This window comes from Danaus plexippus, chromosome 8 (assembly GCF_018135715.1).
Source record: "Danaus plexippus chromosome 8, MEX_DaPlex, whole genome shotgun sequence".
Taxonomy (NCBI): Eukaryota; Metazoa; Arthropoda; class Insecta; order Lepidoptera; family Nymphalidae; genus Danaus; species Danaus plexippus.
In genome coordinates this window covers 9,607,186-9,629,700 of record NC_083542.1, presented here as the reverse complement: position 1 = coordinate 9,629,700, position 22,515 = coordinate 9,607,186, and the positions used below count along the sequence as shown (strand labels likewise).

Sequence of the window (22,515 nt, the reverse complement as noted above, 5' to 3'; positions counted from 1 at the left end):
TAAAACGGGCGGACGATTATTCTTAAACGTTTGGCACCAACACTTAGAATATTATTTGGAACAGTCTCTAATCGATATGGTGAGATGTGCGTGTCTCATGTCGTCTGTCCGTAATAGTTGTACAGGTGTGTGAGACATTTAAATGTACTTTAAATTGGCATTGATTATATGAATAATGTAAAAATACAGCGTTGAGTAACTTTTAAAACATATTTAAATGGATTGCAGAGTAATATTATAGGTAAATAACATAATATGCTACGGTCGGTAGAAACATGAACGTTTGTTATTGATGAGTGAACTTTGTGATATACTTAGGAATACAATGCTCGCGTCTGGACACAACCTGCCAGATAACAGGTACATATTGTTATTTTAATTGACGTGTCCGTAATAAAGGAATCAGACATAATTGTTTAACACATTAAAATATTAATTATTCCATTGCAACTTCCGCCATTAACACATTTGTTTATACTTTTATTTTTATAGGTTCAATAAAGACTATTGTTTTGTCTCACCCGTGTATTCTGTTTTGAAGTCCTTACTTCTGTTAGATTTTATTATCTAAATATAAGAGCGAATGACAAGCGATATCAGCGATGTCGTTACTTCAAGATCAATTAGAGCGGAGTCGTCAGTGGTTCTGTAAATGGTTGTGTGTGTTGTATTAGTTGTTGGCAGTCATTAAGATCAGTAACATTTTAAACAGTGTGTAGTGAAGTGGGGCCGCTCGTCTTAAATGGTGGCTTGAAAATATTGAATAATATACGTATTTAGTAATAGAGTAAGTACAAAGTGACTTTTTTTAAATTATTTATTTTAACGACTGTTAACCTGCTTACATTTAATGTAACGAGAAGTTTATGAGAAAACAATGTGCGAATAATTAAAGATTGTGAAGTGAAATATTATATTCTTATGTTTTGTCGTTAACGTATTATGAAATATTAAATTCTTTGACACGTTATTAAAATCCTTAATCAAAGGATGGCATCAAAAAGTTATTAGACAAATATGACGACAAAACAATATGGTATAGGCTTTTTTGTTTCATTACGGAGTAATACAGGAAGTGTTATTATATTTACGTATTTAAAAATTTATATATGCAGATGAAGTTGATATCGGTTTAGAAGTCTTTGATAGGAAAGCTAAGTTATGCGAAAGTTAAAAATATTAAAATACCATATTTTTTAGATTTCTATATCTGCTTAGAGTGTCTGGGTATATATAAACAAAAATTTTAACGTTACAAATAGTCACTTCTGCCCGGGTGACTTATATATATATATATATATATATATATATGTTTTAGACAAATATTTATCTTCATAATATTATTTTACTCCTCTATATTTTTTATTTATATGCTGGTCGGAGTTCGGGCTTATAAGAAGGCAGTTATAACTACAGTTGAACTACGTGTAGTTTTATTTATAACATAATTATAGCAATCAAATGGTCACTTTATGTATTTTTACCCGCGGGTTTATCTTTACGAAACTTGACATTTTTATATTTTCCAAAATAATGAAGTCACATTTTATTGACAAGCGCCGAATATATTGTCGTGCCTAATACATACAAACAATCTTACATATAATCTATATATTTAGACGAACAAACTCCAAGTCTTGCAGGCTTGTTAAGGCGCTTCGTGTAGGTACCATCAATACGGAAATATCTTGTTATTTTTAAATTCGAAATAATAATATACATGTAGTAGTAAAAATTAACATGTATACAGTTGTTACGTACGCGCTACATATTATAAAATAAATGAACATCGCCGGGGTAACATCGTTGTATAGATAAAATATCATATAACAAGTGACGCCGCTGACGCCGCGAAACAAACACCGAGCCGCGTGAACCAGGAGACTCCTGACACCACACACGCTATGGAATGGCATGGCTATGCTAACATCGGGGCAATCATGTAGGCTTAGGTATAGGTTATAAGTTTTAATATGTAATTTTTTATTATAATATACATATAAGTAAGTTTTGTAGTTTTCCTGGAACCTCCGGTTGTCACCTTATATAATTCAGTTCTGTTTACGATAAATATAGTCATGTTTTATGACAACAAATAATATTTGTTAATATTTTAAACCTAGCTTTTCATTTACGTGCATGTTTTAGAGACGAACGTTGTTTAATAGAAGGAGTCGGCTCTCTCTTTGTGGCATTTTATTATTAATATCAAGCGATAGTCTTTGAATGAATTCGACAACTTTTTCGTCGACTTACTTTTCGGACCATGTCTTCAAGAAAAAACATTGCTGGTCTTATATAACCTGGAAATATATTTTTTAACATAGAGAAAAAAAAAATTAAGTTTAAAATATCAAAATTTTTATGTCAAAATTTTCCTTACACTAATACACTACGTATTTGACGTACAGACAGTTCTTTATAGATAGAGTCATTAGATACGTAGGTATTTTTTATTATTTCATACCATATTTCAAGGTCCGCTTTCTGTTTAACTCGTGGAGGTACCAAGCCTATTTACTATCCAATACTCAGGAGTCAGGAAAGCTTCTTCTTTCAGCAGTTAAAAAATCAAAGTCGTAACTTTAAGAAATATATAAAAAATTGCTTTAAGAATCATAAAATTTGGGTCAGGCATAATGTTATGGTGAAAAATAAAGTAAAGAAAAACTAATTACAAACTGTTGACGTTAGATAATAATGAACGTTTTTAGATTAAAAACTTATTCCTCGTTAGTTAATTACACGCAATAAGACCACGTTTTAGGACAACATCTCTGAAGTGTCAACATTCACTTAGTTTGATATTATTATTCACTTTGCTTTGAGACAATGAAACTTCCTTAGGATGGCAACTTTCCGATTAAAAAACCTGACATTACCTATCAGTGACTGAAAGTCCCGTCGAAATCGGCTCATCCATCCCAGAAATTAGACAGAATAAAAATACAGACAATAATTTTATCATCCCACTTTAATATGTTTATAAATTTAATATATTATTAAGTTGTCTTCTGTTACATTCCAGAATGGTGCATCAGAACATCCAAATCGGTCTGGAAAATGTCTTACGGGATTTGGTAAGCGCGATCGTTTTTATTATTACAACACTAAGTTAGACATTCACATGTTTGGTTCAGATATAACCGAGGACGTAGACTAAAAACATGATCAACTCTCGAATGGATTCTCGATCGAGTTGGTGAACTTAGCATTTTATTAGTGCGAGTCTGGAGAGACTGAAAGAACGCTGTAAACATGGAGCTCTGATATTGAATATGAATAGTGACGTTTGTATCGAACAGCCAACGTCGACGTGGTTGTAACTCTTATCGCCACCAGCGGAATTGGATTGACTCAATTCATTAATATGTCATTCTGAAGTATTTAGTTATATATAAAATACTTCTTATATTTTCTATTTCTGTAAGTAGATTCATTGATTGCGTTAGTTGTATGTAATACAGTGAGTCCGTGTATATATAAATTTCACTACTAAATAATCCTCCCCACCTTTATCCTAATCATCCTATGTGCATGTCTGTCATGCGGTCTGTTGTATCAGAGGTAGTTTATTCATATCAATGGCAGCTTCTTTACCAGATTATTATATTCCCTTGAAAGTGACTTTGGAGTTTGGGCTAAAAAGTTATGTTTATTTTATTTAAATATATTTGTATCCATTAAACACTCCACATTATCTTCTAGGGACTACTTGCAAGTTAAAGTTGCTTTCGCAATACTTCCGCATCATTAGTACGGGAATTTCTTTTGAACTTATTAAAAAAAAAAAATTGCACTAAAAATCCATTATTTTTGTCGAAGCCAAGGCTGTTCGTAAATTGTTTTAATCCTAGACAGATTTTCAAACAATAGAAGTCTGCCAAAGATAATTTGCGTCTAAATGAGCGGAACATTTCTGTGTGTGGGACAATTGATCTCATTTTATTCCTCGCGCCTCCGCTGACACTTGAATAGAAACCTTTCAACAACATTACTGTATGGTAATATGTTAACATCGACGAGGTACTGAATCATTTTGTTTTGCTTTCTCCGTTTGTTTTCTAGTGTCCGTGATCAGACATGAAGCTAATGAGACCATCACGACTAGCCAAGGTCAAGTGGGCAAGAGTAATACGTGACAGGGTTCAGCATATATATGCTAAATAATAATTATATTACTTTCTGGTGCAGGCTGAGTTTTTATGATTTCAATCATATTAGAAAGAATGACAATATGAATGAATGAATGAATGCAAATGACAATAGTACCCAATCAAGATATACTGTGATCATTAAGAAATAAAATTTGTTTCTAATTACAAAAAAAGAAATTGGGGTTCAATGATCATTACGTACTTGATGATAATTACGTACAGCGTACCTCACTGTCCCATATAACGTATTAAAATATTACAAAATGTATCAACAATCAGCATAACGCTTACATTGAAGCGTGACATAAAAGTACTTGTCTAAAATAACAACCTGTCAGCGACGTTGTATAAAATATTTAAATTAGTTTTTCAAATGAAAGAAAATGCGCAGAATTTAACAATTAAGTGATAAAGGCGATATTATTTCAAACCTGTTATCATATATTATGTAATGTACAGTTTTTTTTATATTTGAAATTTCACGTATATACTAGACAGATCTGTGAAGTAATATATTGTAATATATTTAATCGCTCCCCAATTTCTTTTCGCTGAACCGGAACATCGCGCCGTATTGAAGACGTTAAAAATTTATCACAAAATTAATGTTTAAAATATTTAAAACTATTTCTTCGAATTAATAAACTATTAGTTTAGTATCATTGCAAAGTTAAAAAGTGTAAATGTTTTAAAAAAATAGATGAAATTGTTGCAGTGTATTATTTTTAAATAAGAGCATTAGCGTGAGACATACTTGATATTAAGGTCATATATAGTAATAAACTAGATATATGTCACAACTTTACAATTTTATAAAGTTTATTTATAAATGAAAGCTATTTGTTTTGCTATAATAATATTTAAAATTGGTTACAACACGGTATCTCATAAATGATGTTGGTTTAAAATGTTCAGTCAGCACTTTGAGTCTTCGTCAAACTCCACATTGAGATTCAAAAAATCGTCCCCTGCGTTTTCAACATCGCCCTCAGATTCCATTTCATTTTCCACTACAGAACTTAGCCGTGAACGTAAATAAACAGTAATGTGATGGAGCTAGGTTGGGTTTATTGCGGTATGGGGTAGCGGTTCAATAACCAATACCATCAATTTCTTCGATTCTACTCTGCATAATTATCTCTGAAGCACTTACTAGCATTGTCTTGTTGTATCAGAACCCGTTTCCATTAACTACGCCTGGATATTTCTCTCATAGAACCTCATGCATTCACATCAGCTGTCCTACACCTCAGTCCTCGCAAGTCCGACCACCTCGAATGATTCCGAAGTACATTAAACTTTTATATTATCATCAGACTCGCATCATGACGTTCCGCTCTTTATGTGAATCGGGGTTGAGGTTTTTTATGTCAAACTAGCCATCACCATGATGCGGAGATTTAGATAATTAAAAAAAAATCTTACAAAACGATAATTTTTCATCAGTTCAAGGAACTCTTCATAAGTACACCTGTACTGGACGTTTCGCTGGCATGTTCGTTAATTCGTGTGGCAATAGTCGAGTATTCTTATAGGTCCCACCTAATGATTTTAACGTGGGATGTCTTTAACATTCCCACGGAAGTGTTAACAGCCAACTGCTGGTACTCGGTTGTTCTTTTAGCGTTTCCCTCGTAACGATCATCAACCGACATATTTCCACAATCAAAGCGATTAATTCAAAGATTTTTAACTGGACCTATTCCTTAGGAATTCTTACATAATATGATAACCAAAATAACTTACGAGACATCTTGTCTAAAAGTAAAAGCTATGAGTTTTTTTTAAACAATCCAGGCTAACTGTATTAAATGGTAAATAGTAAAAGAGTACTCGAAGTAAGTTTGTTTGATGTATGTATCTACATATATGGAAAAGGTATGCTATGGGAATACTTTTATAAGTCGAATGGTTTTAAAATTAAAAATATTTTATTTACATTCACATTTTAACGTATTTTCGGACGTAGCGTACGTATATAATAAGAGTGCACAGAAACATGAAATAAGAGAACGAAAAAAGTGAATTTAAAAGTAATATTACATTTTTTGTGAAGATGCATTTCATATAAAATTTTCTATATTGTATTAACAACTTCGGGTGTTATTTTAATAAAATTAAAACTTTAGTCATGTCTGTAAAATACAAGACGTTTTAATGTTTGTATTCAAGGCACACTCTTATATAAAAGGTGTTTTCTTTTCTGTTATATTTTAATTACAATATTAAGAATAATTATCTCGTTGACTATTTCTTTTGTTATTTAATATATCCGCTTTATACCTCGACGTCACCTGCAGTATTTTTAATGATTTATTTATTCATAGTTACGAACTATCTATACAATCTGTGTATAATGTTAGCTCAACTCACAACTGTCTTAGTTAAATTCAATGTCTTCATTATCTCTAAAGAAATATGAAGTTTAGGAAGAAAGAGTCAGCAAGGTTAATATTACTAATCCATTAATCAATCAAGATTGTCTCTCGCCGTTTACTACTGATAGTAGACCCCGAATTGCGCCTGAGCGGCCCGCGTGCTTAGGCCACAATACTAAATAATTTCTTTATACTTAAAGTAATTGAAAATTACATTCATATTAGAAATAAAATGGAATTATATGTTTAGAAACATTTTTTTGTACTTAAGGACATTTCAATACTGACGGTTCGTAAGTTTTTTTTTGTAATTTTTTCATATACAGAATCCTGAGAATGCGCAGAGCCTGCCAAAGGAGGAGAGAAAAGGGAACGTGACATACGGCATTGACGATGCACCGCCCTGGTATTTATGTATATTCATGGCTCTTCAGGTATGTACTGGTTCAGGTACTGACATTACACAAAGAATAAATACCTGTACTCGTCTGGATGAGCAGGTATTAAGAATATAAACCGTTGCATAATAAAATCGAATTAAAGATGACTATTGGTTTATTAGTCACTTCAACGCCTCATAACACGAAACACATAAGAAAGGAAAGAATATCTTAAAACTTAGTTCTGATAACGGAATTCAAAGTTACTTTTGGTGTTACTGATTAGTTTATTGAAAAATACCATCAAACAAAACAAGGCAACAATGGTATTTGGTGTAGTACTGTAATATCTGTTACTTCCAGCACTACCTGACAATGATCGGTGCCATAGTCGCCATCCCTTTCATCCTGTGTCCGGCGCTGTGCATGCAGGAGACAGACCCCGACAGATCCAACATCATCTCAACGATGATATTCGTCACTGGTGAATATGGTTCACATACAATCGTTACATACAGTCGTCAGCCCTCAGCTTGAAAGGCTTTAAAATCGGTTGATTCAAATGTATATTATTTTTATATACATACATATATCTGTCACGATCATGGTGGATAGAGAAAGAAATACTTATATTCTGGTCATAAAATAATTGGTTCCTTTGTAATTTAGTTTTAAGTTAAAATCATCATCATCAATACATATTATAAAAAAAGTCCCCCGCCGCGTCTGTCTGTTTGTCTGTTCGCGATAAACGGAAAAACTACTGCACCGATTGTCAAACAGTTATCACCACTCGATAGCGTGATTCTCCAGGAAGGTTTCAGTATATAATTTGTTAAGTTTTTGTATTCACTTGTGTGTACATTAACGGTATTTGTTTAAGATGTCGGGAAAACATGAGCCGTCTGAGAGCTTTTAATGAAAACGCTGCCTTAAGTCTTTGATATATAAAAAAATAATAAATGGTGGAATTGTTTATCTTATATAGGTCTACAGAAAAGTCCGCTGTGGCATACGTCTATACCTTAAGGATAACATACTATATCCATTTTACAACTTGTAAAAATTGGCATTACTAAAGCGTTTATCGGAAAGCTATTTACATAAATACCATAAGTCTTATCAAAATAAATTACTTCGTTTTCAAGCCTACATCACTATCTGTAAATTACTTTTTAAATCATTTAAATCGGGCGTACCATTTGAAAGCTATCATAATATAAGTTTAATAATTCTCAAAATTAAATAGGCTATATTATTTATAAGCTGGGGCTGGTGCCTAGTCTATATACTTAAAAGAAAGTTGTGTTAGTTACACTATTTATAACTCAAGAACGGCTGTTGGTGTATGGTTGAAAATTGGTGGGGAGATAGATTAGAACCAGGAGACGGACATAGGATGATTTTGTTCGATCGGAAAAGAAGAAAAAAGATCTAATAAATTCCAATATCTGGTTATTTATGGCCTCTAGGGTGGAATAGAGTTCGCCCGGTCAGTTATACATATATTAAAAATACTGAAATTAACACAGACGAAATCGCGGGCAAAACTAGTTTACGATAAAATCTTTGAAGTTAAAGCCTGAAAATAAGTACTATTTATATATACAAATACATGACGGTCGCGCTGTACGAGTGTGTATAATATTTATTAACACTTATATGATTCATATCTTTTTTATAACATGGCCTTCATCCGCGCAAAGACGCGCACGGTATATTCTGCCAATGTCGTGTAGAATGTGTGATGTATATATATTGACTCACGCGTGATACACTGTTTGACAGGTTCAGTCTTGTCATTGAACAAAATTTCCGCCCTGACAGTGTACAATACAATGACTTAGAAATTAAAAGCAGTACGAAGGAAGAGTAGGGTTAAGATAAATTAAATCTCATATGATTTAATATTTTATAACTGTATGATTACCTAAACTCTCCGTTGTCGATGTCACCGCGTCAGATACAGTTCACATGTTAATCGCCTGATAATGTTATTACACAACATAGTTCCTATCAATTTAAAATTTTAACAGCCAGTGCTATAACATCTCATAGAAGAAAATGATTTTAAGACATTAACAATATCGATCGCACTCAGTATAGTAATTTAGTTAATATTATTAAATGCTTTTTATTTGTATTGAGGTTTTTTTCTTAGGTAAACGTTAATATGTTTCTCGTCTGCTTTTTATTATGGTTTAAAAGTTAGGTACGTGTTATAATAAAACCTTGTATTTGGTTATCAGTATGGTTTTTAAAACATTATAATTATTATCGTGCACACAATTTCCAACGTCGGTAAATATTATTATCTTGTTTACTTTAAAGATAATCTCAACACCTGTATGGGACTATTCCTATTTATTCATTTAAATTTCGTACCCGGATAATCATGAATGTAAACAAGAGCAACGTTGTTTAAGGATGGTTCTATTTAAACATTATATTATCAGTAAATAACTGAAATGTTACAAAAATCAGGTATAATTTCTACAAAACAATTTCCCAAACTCAATAGAGTAAGGGGGTAAGAAAATTATTTTATATTTAAATATATAATACGCACGTGACATCCAATCCGATTTGGGAGACTAAAGAGCTATTAAAGTAAGTCTCTCAGTAGTCAGTTGGCACTGACTTTAAAATCATGTAATATTTTATAGTTAACGACATCACAGAACCTTTTACTTTGTAGCAAGTACATTTATTATTATGCTTTTTACATTTCTTGCTGTTTTTGGTTGAAATTATTTTGTTTTATGGTTGTAAGTGATAACGTCTGCTAACGATGTTTCCCGAATGAGGAGGCGACGGCGACCCGAGAGGAAATACAGTCACAAAGCACAAGTCTGAATTGAATGAAATTTGGGATGGATGAAGTATGAAATACCAAAATTAAAACTATGGGGTTGATTAAAATTAGCTTCGATATTCTAAGATTTACCAAAGATGTCCTTTTTAGATCCTGGTTTTCTTAACAGGAAATTGTCCTTTGGATGTTTCCTTTTCAACAAAGAAAAAGTCCTGAAAATCAATTCATAAAGGAATGAGGTATCCTGGGATGCACCTAAAAATATATTTTGATACCTTTTGAAGTCGGCTTATAAAAGCCAGAATTAAGTACAAGCAGATTTTTGTGTTATATCATCTTGAAAGAAATAACTCGGTATTTAAAATTAATTACCTCGATTAATATCTGAGATGTAAATTTTTATCGACACACGTCACAGTTTATTATCACTGTCATAATGTGAGATATTCATATTTGAACTGTTGTTAGTGAAAGTGATGATGTTTTATAGACTATGTGTTTAAGCGATGATTTTTATAACAAATATATATATATATATATATATATATATATATATTCTTATTTGTCTTATGCTCTGTGCTCAATAGAAAAAATTAAGAACGTAAAATAAACAACAAAAATAAGTTTGCTCATGGAGGTGCTGGGATTTGAACCCAGGACTTTCAGCATGCGAAGCAGACACTCTACCACTGAGTTACACCCCCTACAGTTAGGAATTCTAAACTTAGTAACAATAAACAGTATAACGATCATAAACTTCAGTTATATTCCTTTGAAATAATTACTTGCCGTTAGTTATAGTGCCTATTTTCAAACGTATTGTTAATGTTTAGTTACGACACTAATATTTATATGGAATAAAAATAAAAGTTCTTTACATTAAATAATCAAGAAATATTCTGAATTCTAAAGTTATAATCCATGTCACATTAAAATTGAGTTACGGGTGACAACTAGTTTTTCCACAGCATTTTTTCTGAATCCTAGTTGTCCCTTAATTGGTAGTAAGTTTAATAATAAGGGTTTATATCGTACGAACAGGTTTAGTGACCTGGTTCCAAGCGACGTTCGGTTGTCGTCTGCCCATCGTGCAGGGTGGTACTATATCGTTCCTGGTGCCAACCTTGGCCATCCTCGGTCTGCCGACCTGGAAGTGTCCAGACTCCGGAACTCTCTCAGCGATGACGGATGATGAGAGACGCCTCGTGTGGACCACCAGAATGTGCGAATTGTCAGGCGCTATCGCTGTCTCGGCTTTATTCCAAGTCTTTGGAGGTGAGATGAATTTTTTTTATCTAGTCATATTGAGCACACGCCTAAAGTAGACCACGTTTCGGTATTATATGGGATACACTTTGAAACTAATCCTGCATCCCCTTTTATCATTGGACAACCAGGCACACAACAAGTTTGGAAACAGTTTGCCTGCGTCTATGTTTCTTTCTAATAAAAATTAGGGTGTCTTTGGGACTGGAGTGAATCGCACTAAAACGCAACAAGTGCTATCTCAATCACAGCTTCCCTGATATATTTCGTGCACCACCTATGACTTATTAATACGGCTTCATTTCCACTTACCAATTAGTGGAATGACACTCAGGGGCTGATCGGTGGAATTAAAAAAATATATGTTTCAGTATTATAATTGAAAGCGATTCACATAATGATGTTAAGGTTTTCGTGACTGTTCACTTTTATAAAACTAGGAATTTCGGATGTACTATTTGTTTTTCTGATATTTTAAAACTACATACTCCGGACATTTCCATTGCAGCAACCGTGATCACGGGAAGACGAGATAAAAGAGATGAACCAGTAGTAGTAGTATTTCCGAAAACCTTAGTTTTATTTAAACTATTATATTGCAATTGTAGTTAGGTTGATTAATTTGCTTACAAAGTGTGGTTGATTGTTGTTTTTTTAAAGTATGTAAAAGTTTTTAAAGGAATACAAATACTAACCTAACGAAGATAGTCCACTGTACTGAATCGAGTAATAATAATTCTGATAATAATAATCAAGGACTGTGTGAGACGCGGACTGTAGTCTCGATTCCGATTTGTTATTTTATTCAACATAGTTACAGTGATCGGGTCACGATCCAGTTTTCTATTGTATTTCTTACCAAACAAAGGAAGAAATAATATCTTTCAGGTTATATTTTGTAGAACTATTGAACTATTCCAGGGGTTTCAATGAACTTTGCAAATTATTAAATAACTCATTGTTCGACGAAGTTCGAAATCATTAGTCCGTGTTAGGTCTCAGAAGTTATAGCGGCTTTAATTGATTGTAATATAAAGCTCTTTGTCGACGCTCCTCCCTGCGAAGTAGCTTTACTTGTTTAGTACTAATTTTAACTTTATAATACTGCTAGTTGAAACCTTAAGTAGCAGACTGTGTATTAACTCATAAACTTCTCAGTTAACTCGAGAAGACTTTTGTTAGTTTTAAATGTTTGCAATACTTATTTAATTATCAGTGTACGTTTCAGTCTTATAAAATCTAGCATTTTTTCCATTCTACTTTCTCATGGATTTCAAATCAATATTGTTATGTTATATTAATAATTTTCTCCATAAAACTTTTATGTTATCAAAAAAGACACTGAAAATGTTATATTAAACTGAATGTATGAAGAATTCGTTTAAGCTTTGCTGTAACTCCGACGTAATTACGGTTCCTTGGTTCGAGGCCAAGTACATTAATTAGGTCGGTTTATTAAATACGAAGAAAGACTAGATTTTGACTTACGAAGAATAAACCTTTATTTATTTAGAAACCAACTATTACAAAAGGACTCTTTGGGCGTAGAAAAATATTCAAAAACAATTATATACTTGGGAGCTTATTCCTTAATCCGTGAAAGTAACTTTAACAATGAGGCGTGTTCATGTTTAATACTACTTCATCATCAGGCTACTTCGGCATCATCGGCTCCTTACTGCGGTTCGTGACTCCGCTCACTATAGCGCCCACGGTGGCCCTGGTGGGACTTACCTTATTCGACCACGCGGCCGGCGCAGCTTCCCAGCAGTGGGGTATCGCCGCTGGGTAAGTTCATATATACTAACCAGTTCATTAACATTAGGATCCATTCTCATGTAGTTGGAGCGTACGTGTGGATGTTTGTCACTCTTTGGCGAGAAAACGACTTTGGTTTAAATCTAACTTTAACTTTTATGTAACTCTTATGACAAAAATAATAAATAATAAACTGTGATCTGTACTTTTAACGATTCCACAGACCGGACGGTGCAGTGGTAGATGTTGGTTAACATAAATGATTAAATTCAAGTCATGTTATTAATTTTTGATTAACCAAAATCCAAAGAAGTTTGTTAAAAATATGGCGGTATAATAATAAACGCAGAAAGACTTTTCACGTTTTATTTATGAACATAACAATCGTTTTTATTATAAAACCGATACATGATTGTCTCAAAATAACCGAACACTGTTAAAGGAGACGCTTTAATAGTATAAACATTAAACACACTGTATAGTTACTGAATATTATATATTTTTAATTTTGTTTTAATAAAAGCTTTGTGATTCACATACGAAACTGTATATAAAATATAATACATTACTGTCTTTATTAGAAGTAGTGTCATAGTAAGCCACTTATAAGTGACTACCTACACCCCACAGTTACAAAGCCACGACTATGTTTGTATGTAGGTAATCTGCAACGCGTTCTACTCGATGATAAAATAACTCAAAGAAATTTCTTCACAATTCCTAATACACTAAACATTTTAGTAGTAAAAGTAAAATATATCTGTTATTTATTATTAAGGAATATAATGTTCAGACCGTGTGAATGTTTCAGTAAATATTTTTAATTATTTCATCGAATAAAAGAAGCAGAATGTCTTCATTGTGTAGTTCTGATCTCTGTTCCGTCGGGATCAGCGCATCTTATTATTAGTTCGTAACGACTCCTAGGGGAATCTTATTACAAATAAAGATATTTGTTTTATTAACTTTGGATGTGTATGACTGTATGTCGTATTTGCTCATAATGATTATAATTGTCAAATTAGGCCAACTACTACTATGAAAAAAGAACGTTAAATATTTTGTATATACCGGAAACATTATTTTAACAGTATAACATTTGATAGTGTTGTTTGTTCTATCAAATCAAAGCCCTCGTTAGTTCCGCAACACAATCCCGCCAATCCAAGTTTTTAACGACCCATTACAGGCTGACTACACGAAGCCGTTTGATTGTTCAGTATTTAATTATAATAATGGCAATATAATATTTCGTTCAAATGTCGTTAGTCTGAGATACGTCAGCGTTGTTACTGTGCTCGCTCGTCCTTCTGACACCGGTTTAATGTCACGTCTATAAAACTTGAAAAGCTATATAATACATATATTCTTTTCTTTCTCTTCAAAGACATCCTTGAAAGATTACCTCTCTGTTGTATATTTGTAGATCTTGGATATATTTCCCAATCTCACAGAGTACTCAATGTATATATTATGTTCCGCCTCGGGCTGAATTGAAGAGGAGGGACATTTTGTTGTCTTAATTGTTCCCTCACCTTCGCCGCTCACGTAACGCAGACACAACAAACGTTTAGGAAACAACAATAACACGAATCAATTCAATTATTTGATCTTTTATCTTTGTTATTTCTCACGATTATTTTTCCAGGCAAACTTTATTAAAATATTCAGTAACCTTTTGTATAATTTAAATATTTTTTATTCATTTCATTACGATTTCATATCAGTCGATTCAGAATACAGAGACTTCTTTCTCCAAACAGTTCACGAAAATGCTTGACATTGAATTGATATTCTGTTTGGCTTACATCAACTGAGTGGAACTGGTCGTAGGTAAGTGTAGTGGGCGGGTGCGTTAAGGGCAGAGGTCACTGGCATACGATCGATCGTTGAGAGATTCACATTATAAACTCTTTGGTAACATAAAAAACTTTAATAGTCCTATTGACACACATCTACATAGGTCTGGTTAATTATAACCTATTCAATATATCATTACGTTTTTTATACAAAAATATATAAATAGTTATCCTCATATGAGTAATACCAACAAACAAACTTAAAGATCAATTCATTCTTGTAAAGGGTTTTATCAAACGCGGTGTCTCAGGTTACTATAGATGCTTGATATACACTAATCTAATAACCTCTCTGCATATTCAATATTTTATTGGACATCCCGGACAAGTATTTAAACTTTTGTATTTGTATACTAGTAAAATATACATTCCTTAGAAGAATATTCAAGGTTTCTAACGAGTTTCTTAAAAACTTTGAAGCAACTTAAGCGAGAGTAATCTGCTGTTTGTAACGAAGCTGTGTTCGATACTATTATCTAGCAGCCACTTACTGAGATAACCAGAGAAGCGCCTCGAAAAATTATGTAAGGAAAAAATTATAAATTTTGCAAATTAATTTCTTTAAACATCTACTTCACGACAAAAAAAAACTTTCAATTAACAAAACATGTTCATATTATTGTAACATTTTTTTTAATTTAAAAACTCTATCTTTTCTCTATATTTCTTGTGAACGTTATCAACATAAGTGTATTATTTTCCTATTTCAAGAAGAATCTAATCAATCATTAATGGTGTGAGAAGAATTATATAAGGTGGCAACCGGAGGTTCCAGGAAGACTACGACACTTATTTATATGTATATTTTAATAAAAATTACATATTAAAACTTATAGCATACACCTGAGACTACATGATTGCCCCGATGTTAGCATAGCCATGCCATTCCATAGCGTGTGTGGTGTCAGGAGTCTCCTGGTTCACGCGGCGCGGTGTTGGTTCCGCGGAGTTAGCGGCGTCACTCGTTATATGATATTCTATCCATACAGCGATGTTCCCCGGCGATGTTCATTTATTTTATAATATGTAGCGCGTACGTTACAGAAGTGACAACATCGAATATGCTGACATCCTTCTGTATACAAAACACAACAATCACTTGTTTCATATAATAACGTTCTGCGAGAACTCGTTCCGGTTTTCTTTTGTAGTTGGACCCACAGTATCCTAATATTTAACAGGTCAAAGGTCAATCTGCTAAGCTAATTCAAACATTTACGCCGTCAAGCAAACACATAGAAAAAATAAAAAAATAAACTATTTATGAAGCCTCATAACAAATCATTTATTCGTTTAACTTAATGATCTCATCTTTAGTCATGTAACAAAGACATTGGTTTAATAAAAGTCACTTTTAATTACAAAAAAGATTTAGACCTAAATTTGAAAATTAGGTATCATATCATATAGTCTACAGCCCTCATTAAAGTTTAGTTATTTACAGCGTAACCCGTAAAGCCTTAAGGCTCCGTCAACTAACTAACTCATCGAACGTCCGAGTCCGATGCTTCAACGTTGTCAAAACTTTCCGACATTAAGCGGAACAAACTTAGGATAAACTATTACAATCTAACAAACTTCCTCTCACAGACAAGAGGTTTTATATTTTATATATATAACTGTACAGACGCCAATACAACAAAGTACTAGTATTGTATAGATTCATGATAATATTGTACAGTTAATGTCGTTGTAGGTCCCCTATCACATAGCTGATAGATCAATCATCTCGTTATTGCATCGACGGAACCGCGAACATGAGTCCTGGATGCTGCGGGGCCGTTGCCATGACGACCGGGTCGCTCAACAAGTGCTCTCTATCGATTCATCTGCATCACACGAATGCAGCCGGACGTTGACACGACCTGTTAATAAATAAACAACATTTAAATCTCATCCTCTCTATCACACGTACGTCATCATTGGCTCGTGTGACGGAGATGGAATGTCACCCATATTTCCCTGTTGCTGTGCCAATTCGAGATAAATGTGTTATATTTGCTCATTTATAGTATAATCTACACTCCATAAACATATTATGTCTGTACAGATATAAAGTGTTGGACTTTGTGTTTTATGTAACAATGTTATAAGAGTTCCTAACTTTTATAATTTCGTTAAACTTCTTGACATTCCAATTAAATTGCCCGCTCAACATATATCTGCCATTTGGACAAGTAAAAATTAGTCCTCTCGAATGACAGAAAGGACACTTTAAGTTATACCGTCATTTAAATTACCTTCGACGTGCATCTGACGTCAGTAATGTTAGAGTGGACACAAAATGAGTTGGTCTCTTGGAGCGTAATATATATATATATATATATATATAGCAACAAAACGTGATGGCTCATAGCAATACAACGATGTCAGGAAAGTTTTATTTGTAAACGTAGAAGAACCTACTTCCAAAAACGAAGTAAATAATGAAGTTTATTTTATAATTGCTTTATGGCATACATATTTTCATTAATACGTCCCAGGTTTCATCTGTTAAAGTTACGTAATCATTGTCATTTTGCAATCATTATAAATAAACCTGTGCATGAACCGGGTCGCTTGTTGAATTACATAATGTTTGCATGAATGCAATTGAAATGGGAAGCAGACGGGCTTTGAGATAAAGATGGACTTCGCGGAACAGTCTGTAAGCTAAATTAATAATTCCCTCATGCAGACTTCTAACTTATTAATTAAACTAGATATTGCTATACAATCTTAAAGATTCTTAACGGACGACCGGTAGAAGAAAGGAAGCTATTGAATGGAGCCGATAGCGCCAACCATTCGTACTTTTTATTTGAATTTACTGAACGAAGGAAGTCTATAAATTTTTTAGATCATTTATACTTAAACATAAAAATGTATTTTTTTTATAAATGAACGAGTATACAAAACAATCTCTGGTGAAAATCAATCCTCTAACCTGAACTGTCCAACTGGGAAAGTGTTCGTATAATAAACGTGACTCGATCTCTTTATAGAAATAGTTTTGCTCAACAAAATGCTCCTTCTTAATAATGGTTCTGGATACAACAATTATTCGATATACATATTAAAATACACAGCTCAACGTTACAACATCAGTTCATTCTCAATAACATGTATTAATAATATATGTTATTATATCGAAATATAGGATGGATGTAAAAACACGTTTGTTTCAGAACTTTCACGCTGCTGACTATATTCTCACAATGCATGAGCGAAGTCCGGATACCGACGCTGACGTGGAAGCGAGCGAGCGGCTTCACTATCATATGGTTTCCACTGTTCAAGCTGTTTCCCGTTAGTAATACTAAGTCACCCCCTAACATTGTTACAGAAAAAAGATCAAACCTGCGTTTCCACTAGTGATTTACACGAAACTTTAGAACTTTTGAAGGATTTGTAGGCAAAATAGGACTCATTAGTTAAAACTAGTATCAAATATCACTCTTTGATACTTTTTTAAATCTTGAATAATCAAAAACTTCTTAATAAAAGGACCAATACCTTATACCAAGTTATCTAAAGTATTTCAAATATTTTTCCAAGGTGTTATTAACTATAGCTATAATGTGGGTGGTGTGCGGCGTGTTGACTGCTACAAATGTCTTCCCAGCGGGTCATCCGGCGAGGACTGACCTCAAGCTTAACATCATAGAGGACGCTCCGTGGTTCAGAGTTCCATATCCCGGTAACAAAATAACATGTTACTTCAATAACATTGCCTTATTTGTGGTGTTCAACGGTTCCAAATAATTTTTTGATTAATCGATTTAACAGTAATTTAATTTAATATTACAATAACACATATATTGTTTTTGATAAGCGTTAAGAATTTTACTTTTGATAATTATTTCATTTTGTTTAGATCACTATCTCTTTTCTCACTTATCCTTTATAATGTTGTTTCCTTTGCAAATTCAGGACAATGGGGTGTACCGACCGTGAGTGTTGCGGGTGTGTTGGGTATGCTGGCCGGAGTACTCGCCTGTACCGTGGAGTCCATCAGTTACTATCCCACCACAGCCAGGATGTGTGGTTAGTTACTTATCAAACGCCGTATTGACATTACTTCTTCCGAAGTCGACCATTAAATTTTTTTTTGGTCATATTGATAAATAAACACTGGTGTTTCGATCTGAAGGTCTGGAACTTCAAACACACAATGATACTGAGGAGCTTGTTCCACACAAACCCTGAAAACACGTCAAGTATACAGATGTTTACAAAATATTTGTGTTGTAGCGGCGCCCCCTCCCCCCCTGCATGCTATCAACCGCGGTCTTGGTACGGAAGGCCTGGGAACAATGCTGGCTGGTCTGTGGGGCTCCGGGAACGGAACTAACACCTTCGGCGAGAACGTTGGAGCTATTGGCGTTACCAAGGTACATGAGATAAATCTTAAATGTTTTACCGAGTGCAGTGCAACAGTTGTGTTATATGCGAAGTAACGAAGCAAGTAAACTTTGACTGGATATAACTTAAAATTGGATTAATATTTCTTTTGGAATGTTCGCTTCACTTCATAGTTTTCCAAATCCTCATATAGGGATGGGGATGAACAGAGTTTTTAGTTTCTTGTTTAATAAATGAAAAAGTCATAGAATATTTTCATTCTTCTGTTAATTACTTCATTTGGAAAGTATAGAAGGGAAGTGTTATATGATATCCAGGTAGGTTCCCGGCGCGTGGTACAGTGGGCGGCTGGCTTGATGGTGGTGCAGGGTGTCGTGGGTAAGCTCGGAGCCGTCTTCATCATCATACCGCAGCCAATCGTCGGCGGACTCTTCTGTGTCATGTTTGGGATGATCTCCGCCTTCGGTATGTGAACTGCTTACAAAAATCGAATTCCCAATTCCTTCGCTAATCATTAAAATAATTTTCTATAAATGCCATATTGCTTGCGTACTTACTACTTCCGATGCATGTATTAGTAGCACAAAAAAACTCATTTTAACATGGACACAAACAGTGAATTTTCTATTTATGTGCCTGAAATTATTATTCTATCTTTATTTCAGTTCACTACATTCAGTTTCCGCCGAATAGTTTTTCTGTAAGTTAGTAGTATGTTTGAATCTCCACCAGGTCTATCGGCTCTTCAGTACGTGAACCTGAACAGTTCGCGGAACCTGTACATCATCGGCTTCAGCCTGTTCTTTCCGCTGGTTCTGACTCGCTGGATGTCGGAACACAGCGGCGTCATACAAACTGGTGTGGAGGCTCTTGATGCGGTGCTTCAAGTGCTGCTGTCTACCAGCATACTGGTGGGAGGAGTCGTCGGTTGTTTGTTGGACAACCTGATACCAGGTAAGGTCTACAAACATCTAAACAAAGTTTTATATACATATATTGAAGGTACTTAATTGTAACGCTTTTAGATTCTGAACTGCTTGATGAGTAAGGGTACACCGTTTCTCATTTAATAAATAAGGTTAATACTATAGAGTGCGACGATTGATAAATGAAAAACCTTTAACGCTCGGTATATAGTGTGGCGACGCGACGCCAACATGAACTGAACATGCTACTTCTGACAAACCTGCTTCGTTCTCACGTATATTACTATTAAAATTATAATAAAATTTATATTAAAAATTGTTGTCTGTCTGTTTATTCCGGTTTAGAACGGCTAGAACGGCTGCACCGATTTTCATCGGAATTTCACTCGAATGTCATTAGGAGTTAGGCTACTTTTTAACCGACTTCAAAGAAAGGTGAATTTTCAGTTCTTCTAATGTTTGTCATGCTATTAATACTTCACTTAAAGGATGATTTTTAAAATATTTTTTGTAATGGAAAGGGCAATGTCCTGAGGCAGTTCCAGGGCCGTCAAGTCAGGATCTGATGAAGGTCCTCAAGAAATTATAAGGATGACAAAGCGTATCTCAAGGGGGTTCAATATGTAGTCAAAGTAGCATTCAACAGCAAGATTGAAGACAAATACGACAGCAAACATCAGTAATAATAACTGACGACGTAAATTTCAATATTTGCTGAAGAAGATCTCTATTAAATTTATTTACTTTTTACCTTAAGAAAATTTAGGATAATCCACAAAATAAAAATTACTTAAAAATTTTCCAATGAATAATATCACTTACTTCACATTGAATATCAGCGGCTTGTGATGTAACGACTGAACTTATACATATATATTTATATTTACAAAATGTGATTCATATAAATATAGGCTCAAGAGGTTGAAAAGAAATCTCTAAAAAGGAATCCTCTTTGTGTACACATAAAGAGCAATAGACAAGGTTCAGGTTCGATATGTTTTGTAAGTGACCGTACCATTTATAGACAGATATGAGACAAGAGTTAGGTGGCCATAGATGAAAAAAATAATGAAATTTAGGAACGCTATTAATTCAAATCACAATATTAAATAGCTGAATTCCTCATTTACTTTCATTAATTCATTCTTCTCTTGTTAGTTTTTCTTAACATACTCCTAACGACTCATCAAATCTTTTAAATAAACCTCCAAAACAATAGATATTTAGACACGTTTTTATATGGTGCGTGTAATGCAGGGCCACTCCCTGTACATATGACCTTATAGACGAAGCTGATTCAGTGCCTCATCGATCCTTATACCTAGAAATAGTGTTCGTAAATTGGGTCACCTGACAGCTATTATCAAACATAGCAGACTTCCCATATACGATTACTGGGACTTTTAGTCGATAATTCAATATGAAGTACAGCTAATGTTAAATTCGAAATATAAGTATAATAAATGTTTAAAGAATGCAATATAATGATGCAGTAAATGTCGTCTATATGTGCCTGTGAATTATCTGAAAATGTATTGAAAACTAATTTAAATATCAAGATAAAGAGCTAATAGTTTTAAAGCCCGTGTACCTGATTAAAGACAACGTTGAGATCGATCACTGAAGTGATAAGTTCTCCGTTGACTTATCTGTTATAACTGATACAGCCTGTATGTTGTGGAACAGATTATGACGTTGTTAATGTCTGTGATAATTACATCGCAGGGACGGATGAAGAGAGAGGTCTGGCGGCGTGGGCGAAGGAGATGAGTTTAGAAACCAGCGGGGACTCCCACGGCAACACTTACGACTTTCCCATTGGAATGAGCCTCGTTACACGGTTGGTATTCACCACGGCCTGTTTATGTTTGATCTATCGTATATTTAATAAGCAATTATTATTTTTTTACATGTAGTTTGTATAGCTTTAGACTAATATCTTCTTCAAAAATAATTATATTTTATACTCGGCAGATTCAAATGGACTCAGTACCTGCCGTTCATGCCGACCTATGAAGCCGGCAAGTTTACAGCTCTCTTCAAGAGGAAAAAGGAATCTTAATGCACATAAAAATTGATCATAAGTTGAATTTTGTTAATATATTATTATAAGGAAAGTTAATATTGTATTTAACAGACAATTATTTTGTTTAAAATAAATCACACTTTTAAATCGTATTGTTTACTTCAGTATAACCAGGAAGATTGTGAGAGGTGTGTTCAGAGGATGCGATAGAATCCTATATTAATTCACGAAGTGTTGTAAAATTATGATGTTTGAGATATTGAAACTATGTTTTGTATGAATATATAATACATAGAATAGATTTAATAAAACAAAATTTCGATCAATATTTTAAACAGAAATACCAATCTATTTTTATATGGAAGCAACTAAAGTACATTATACATAAGAGCGTGACGTGTGGGAAGGGGTTGTGGGAGAGGATTACCGACAGCTCCCGACGCGTGTGCTGCTGAATACCAACGAGGCGAGAATGTCCGAGCGCTGTCTAATAACCTGGCCTTCATACTGACTGCTGCTCGATAAGACACACTTATACCTGCTGGTGTGGCCTTCCCAGGGTTGACGCTTATGATTCTGTAGCCTCTGGGACTACGAATGAAACTT

At 33.8% G+C, this 22,515-nt stretch overlaps 1 protein-coding gene and 1 non-coding gene across 5 annotated transcripts; one reads left to right on the top strand and one right to left on the bottom strand.

Annotated features, from left to right (window-relative positions):
• Nucleotides 1–106: 106 nt before the first annotated feature.
• LOC116772929 (solute carrier family 23 member 2) lies at nt 107–22,056 on the top strand. Of its 4 annotated transcripts, XM_061521259.1 has the most exons (15): nt 154–241; nt 319–360; nt 3,029–3,080; nt 6,862–6,969; nt 7,279–7,399; nt 10,772–11,005; nt 12,649–12,784; nt 17,781–17,901; nt 18,151–18,292; nt 18,526–18,639; nt 18,847–18,986; nt 19,275–19,422; nt 19,690–19,911; nt 21,609–21,723; nt 21,858–22,056. In XM_061521259.1, exons 2-15 carry the CDS (start codon nt 326–328, stop codon nt 21,943–21,945), a joined length of 1,776 nt encoding a protein of 591 aa, XP_061377243.1. In that variant the 5' UTR covers nt 154–241; nt 319–325; the 3' UTR covers nt 21,946–22,056. The 4 variants fall into 4 exon arrangements, with proteins under 4 accessions (XP_032521155.2, XP_032521138.2, XP_061377243.1 ...); XM_032665264.2 differs by lacking the exons at nt 154–241; nt 319–360 and adding an exon at nt 107–125; XM_032665247.2 differs by having other exon boundaries at nt 147–360.
• Trnaa-cgc (transfer RNA alanine (anticodon CGC)) lies at nt 10,363–10,434 on the bottom strand. The gene has a single exon. It is a non-coding gene; the product is annotated as a tRNA-Ala (tRNA).
• Nucleotides 22,057–22,515: the final 459 nt, after the last annotated feature.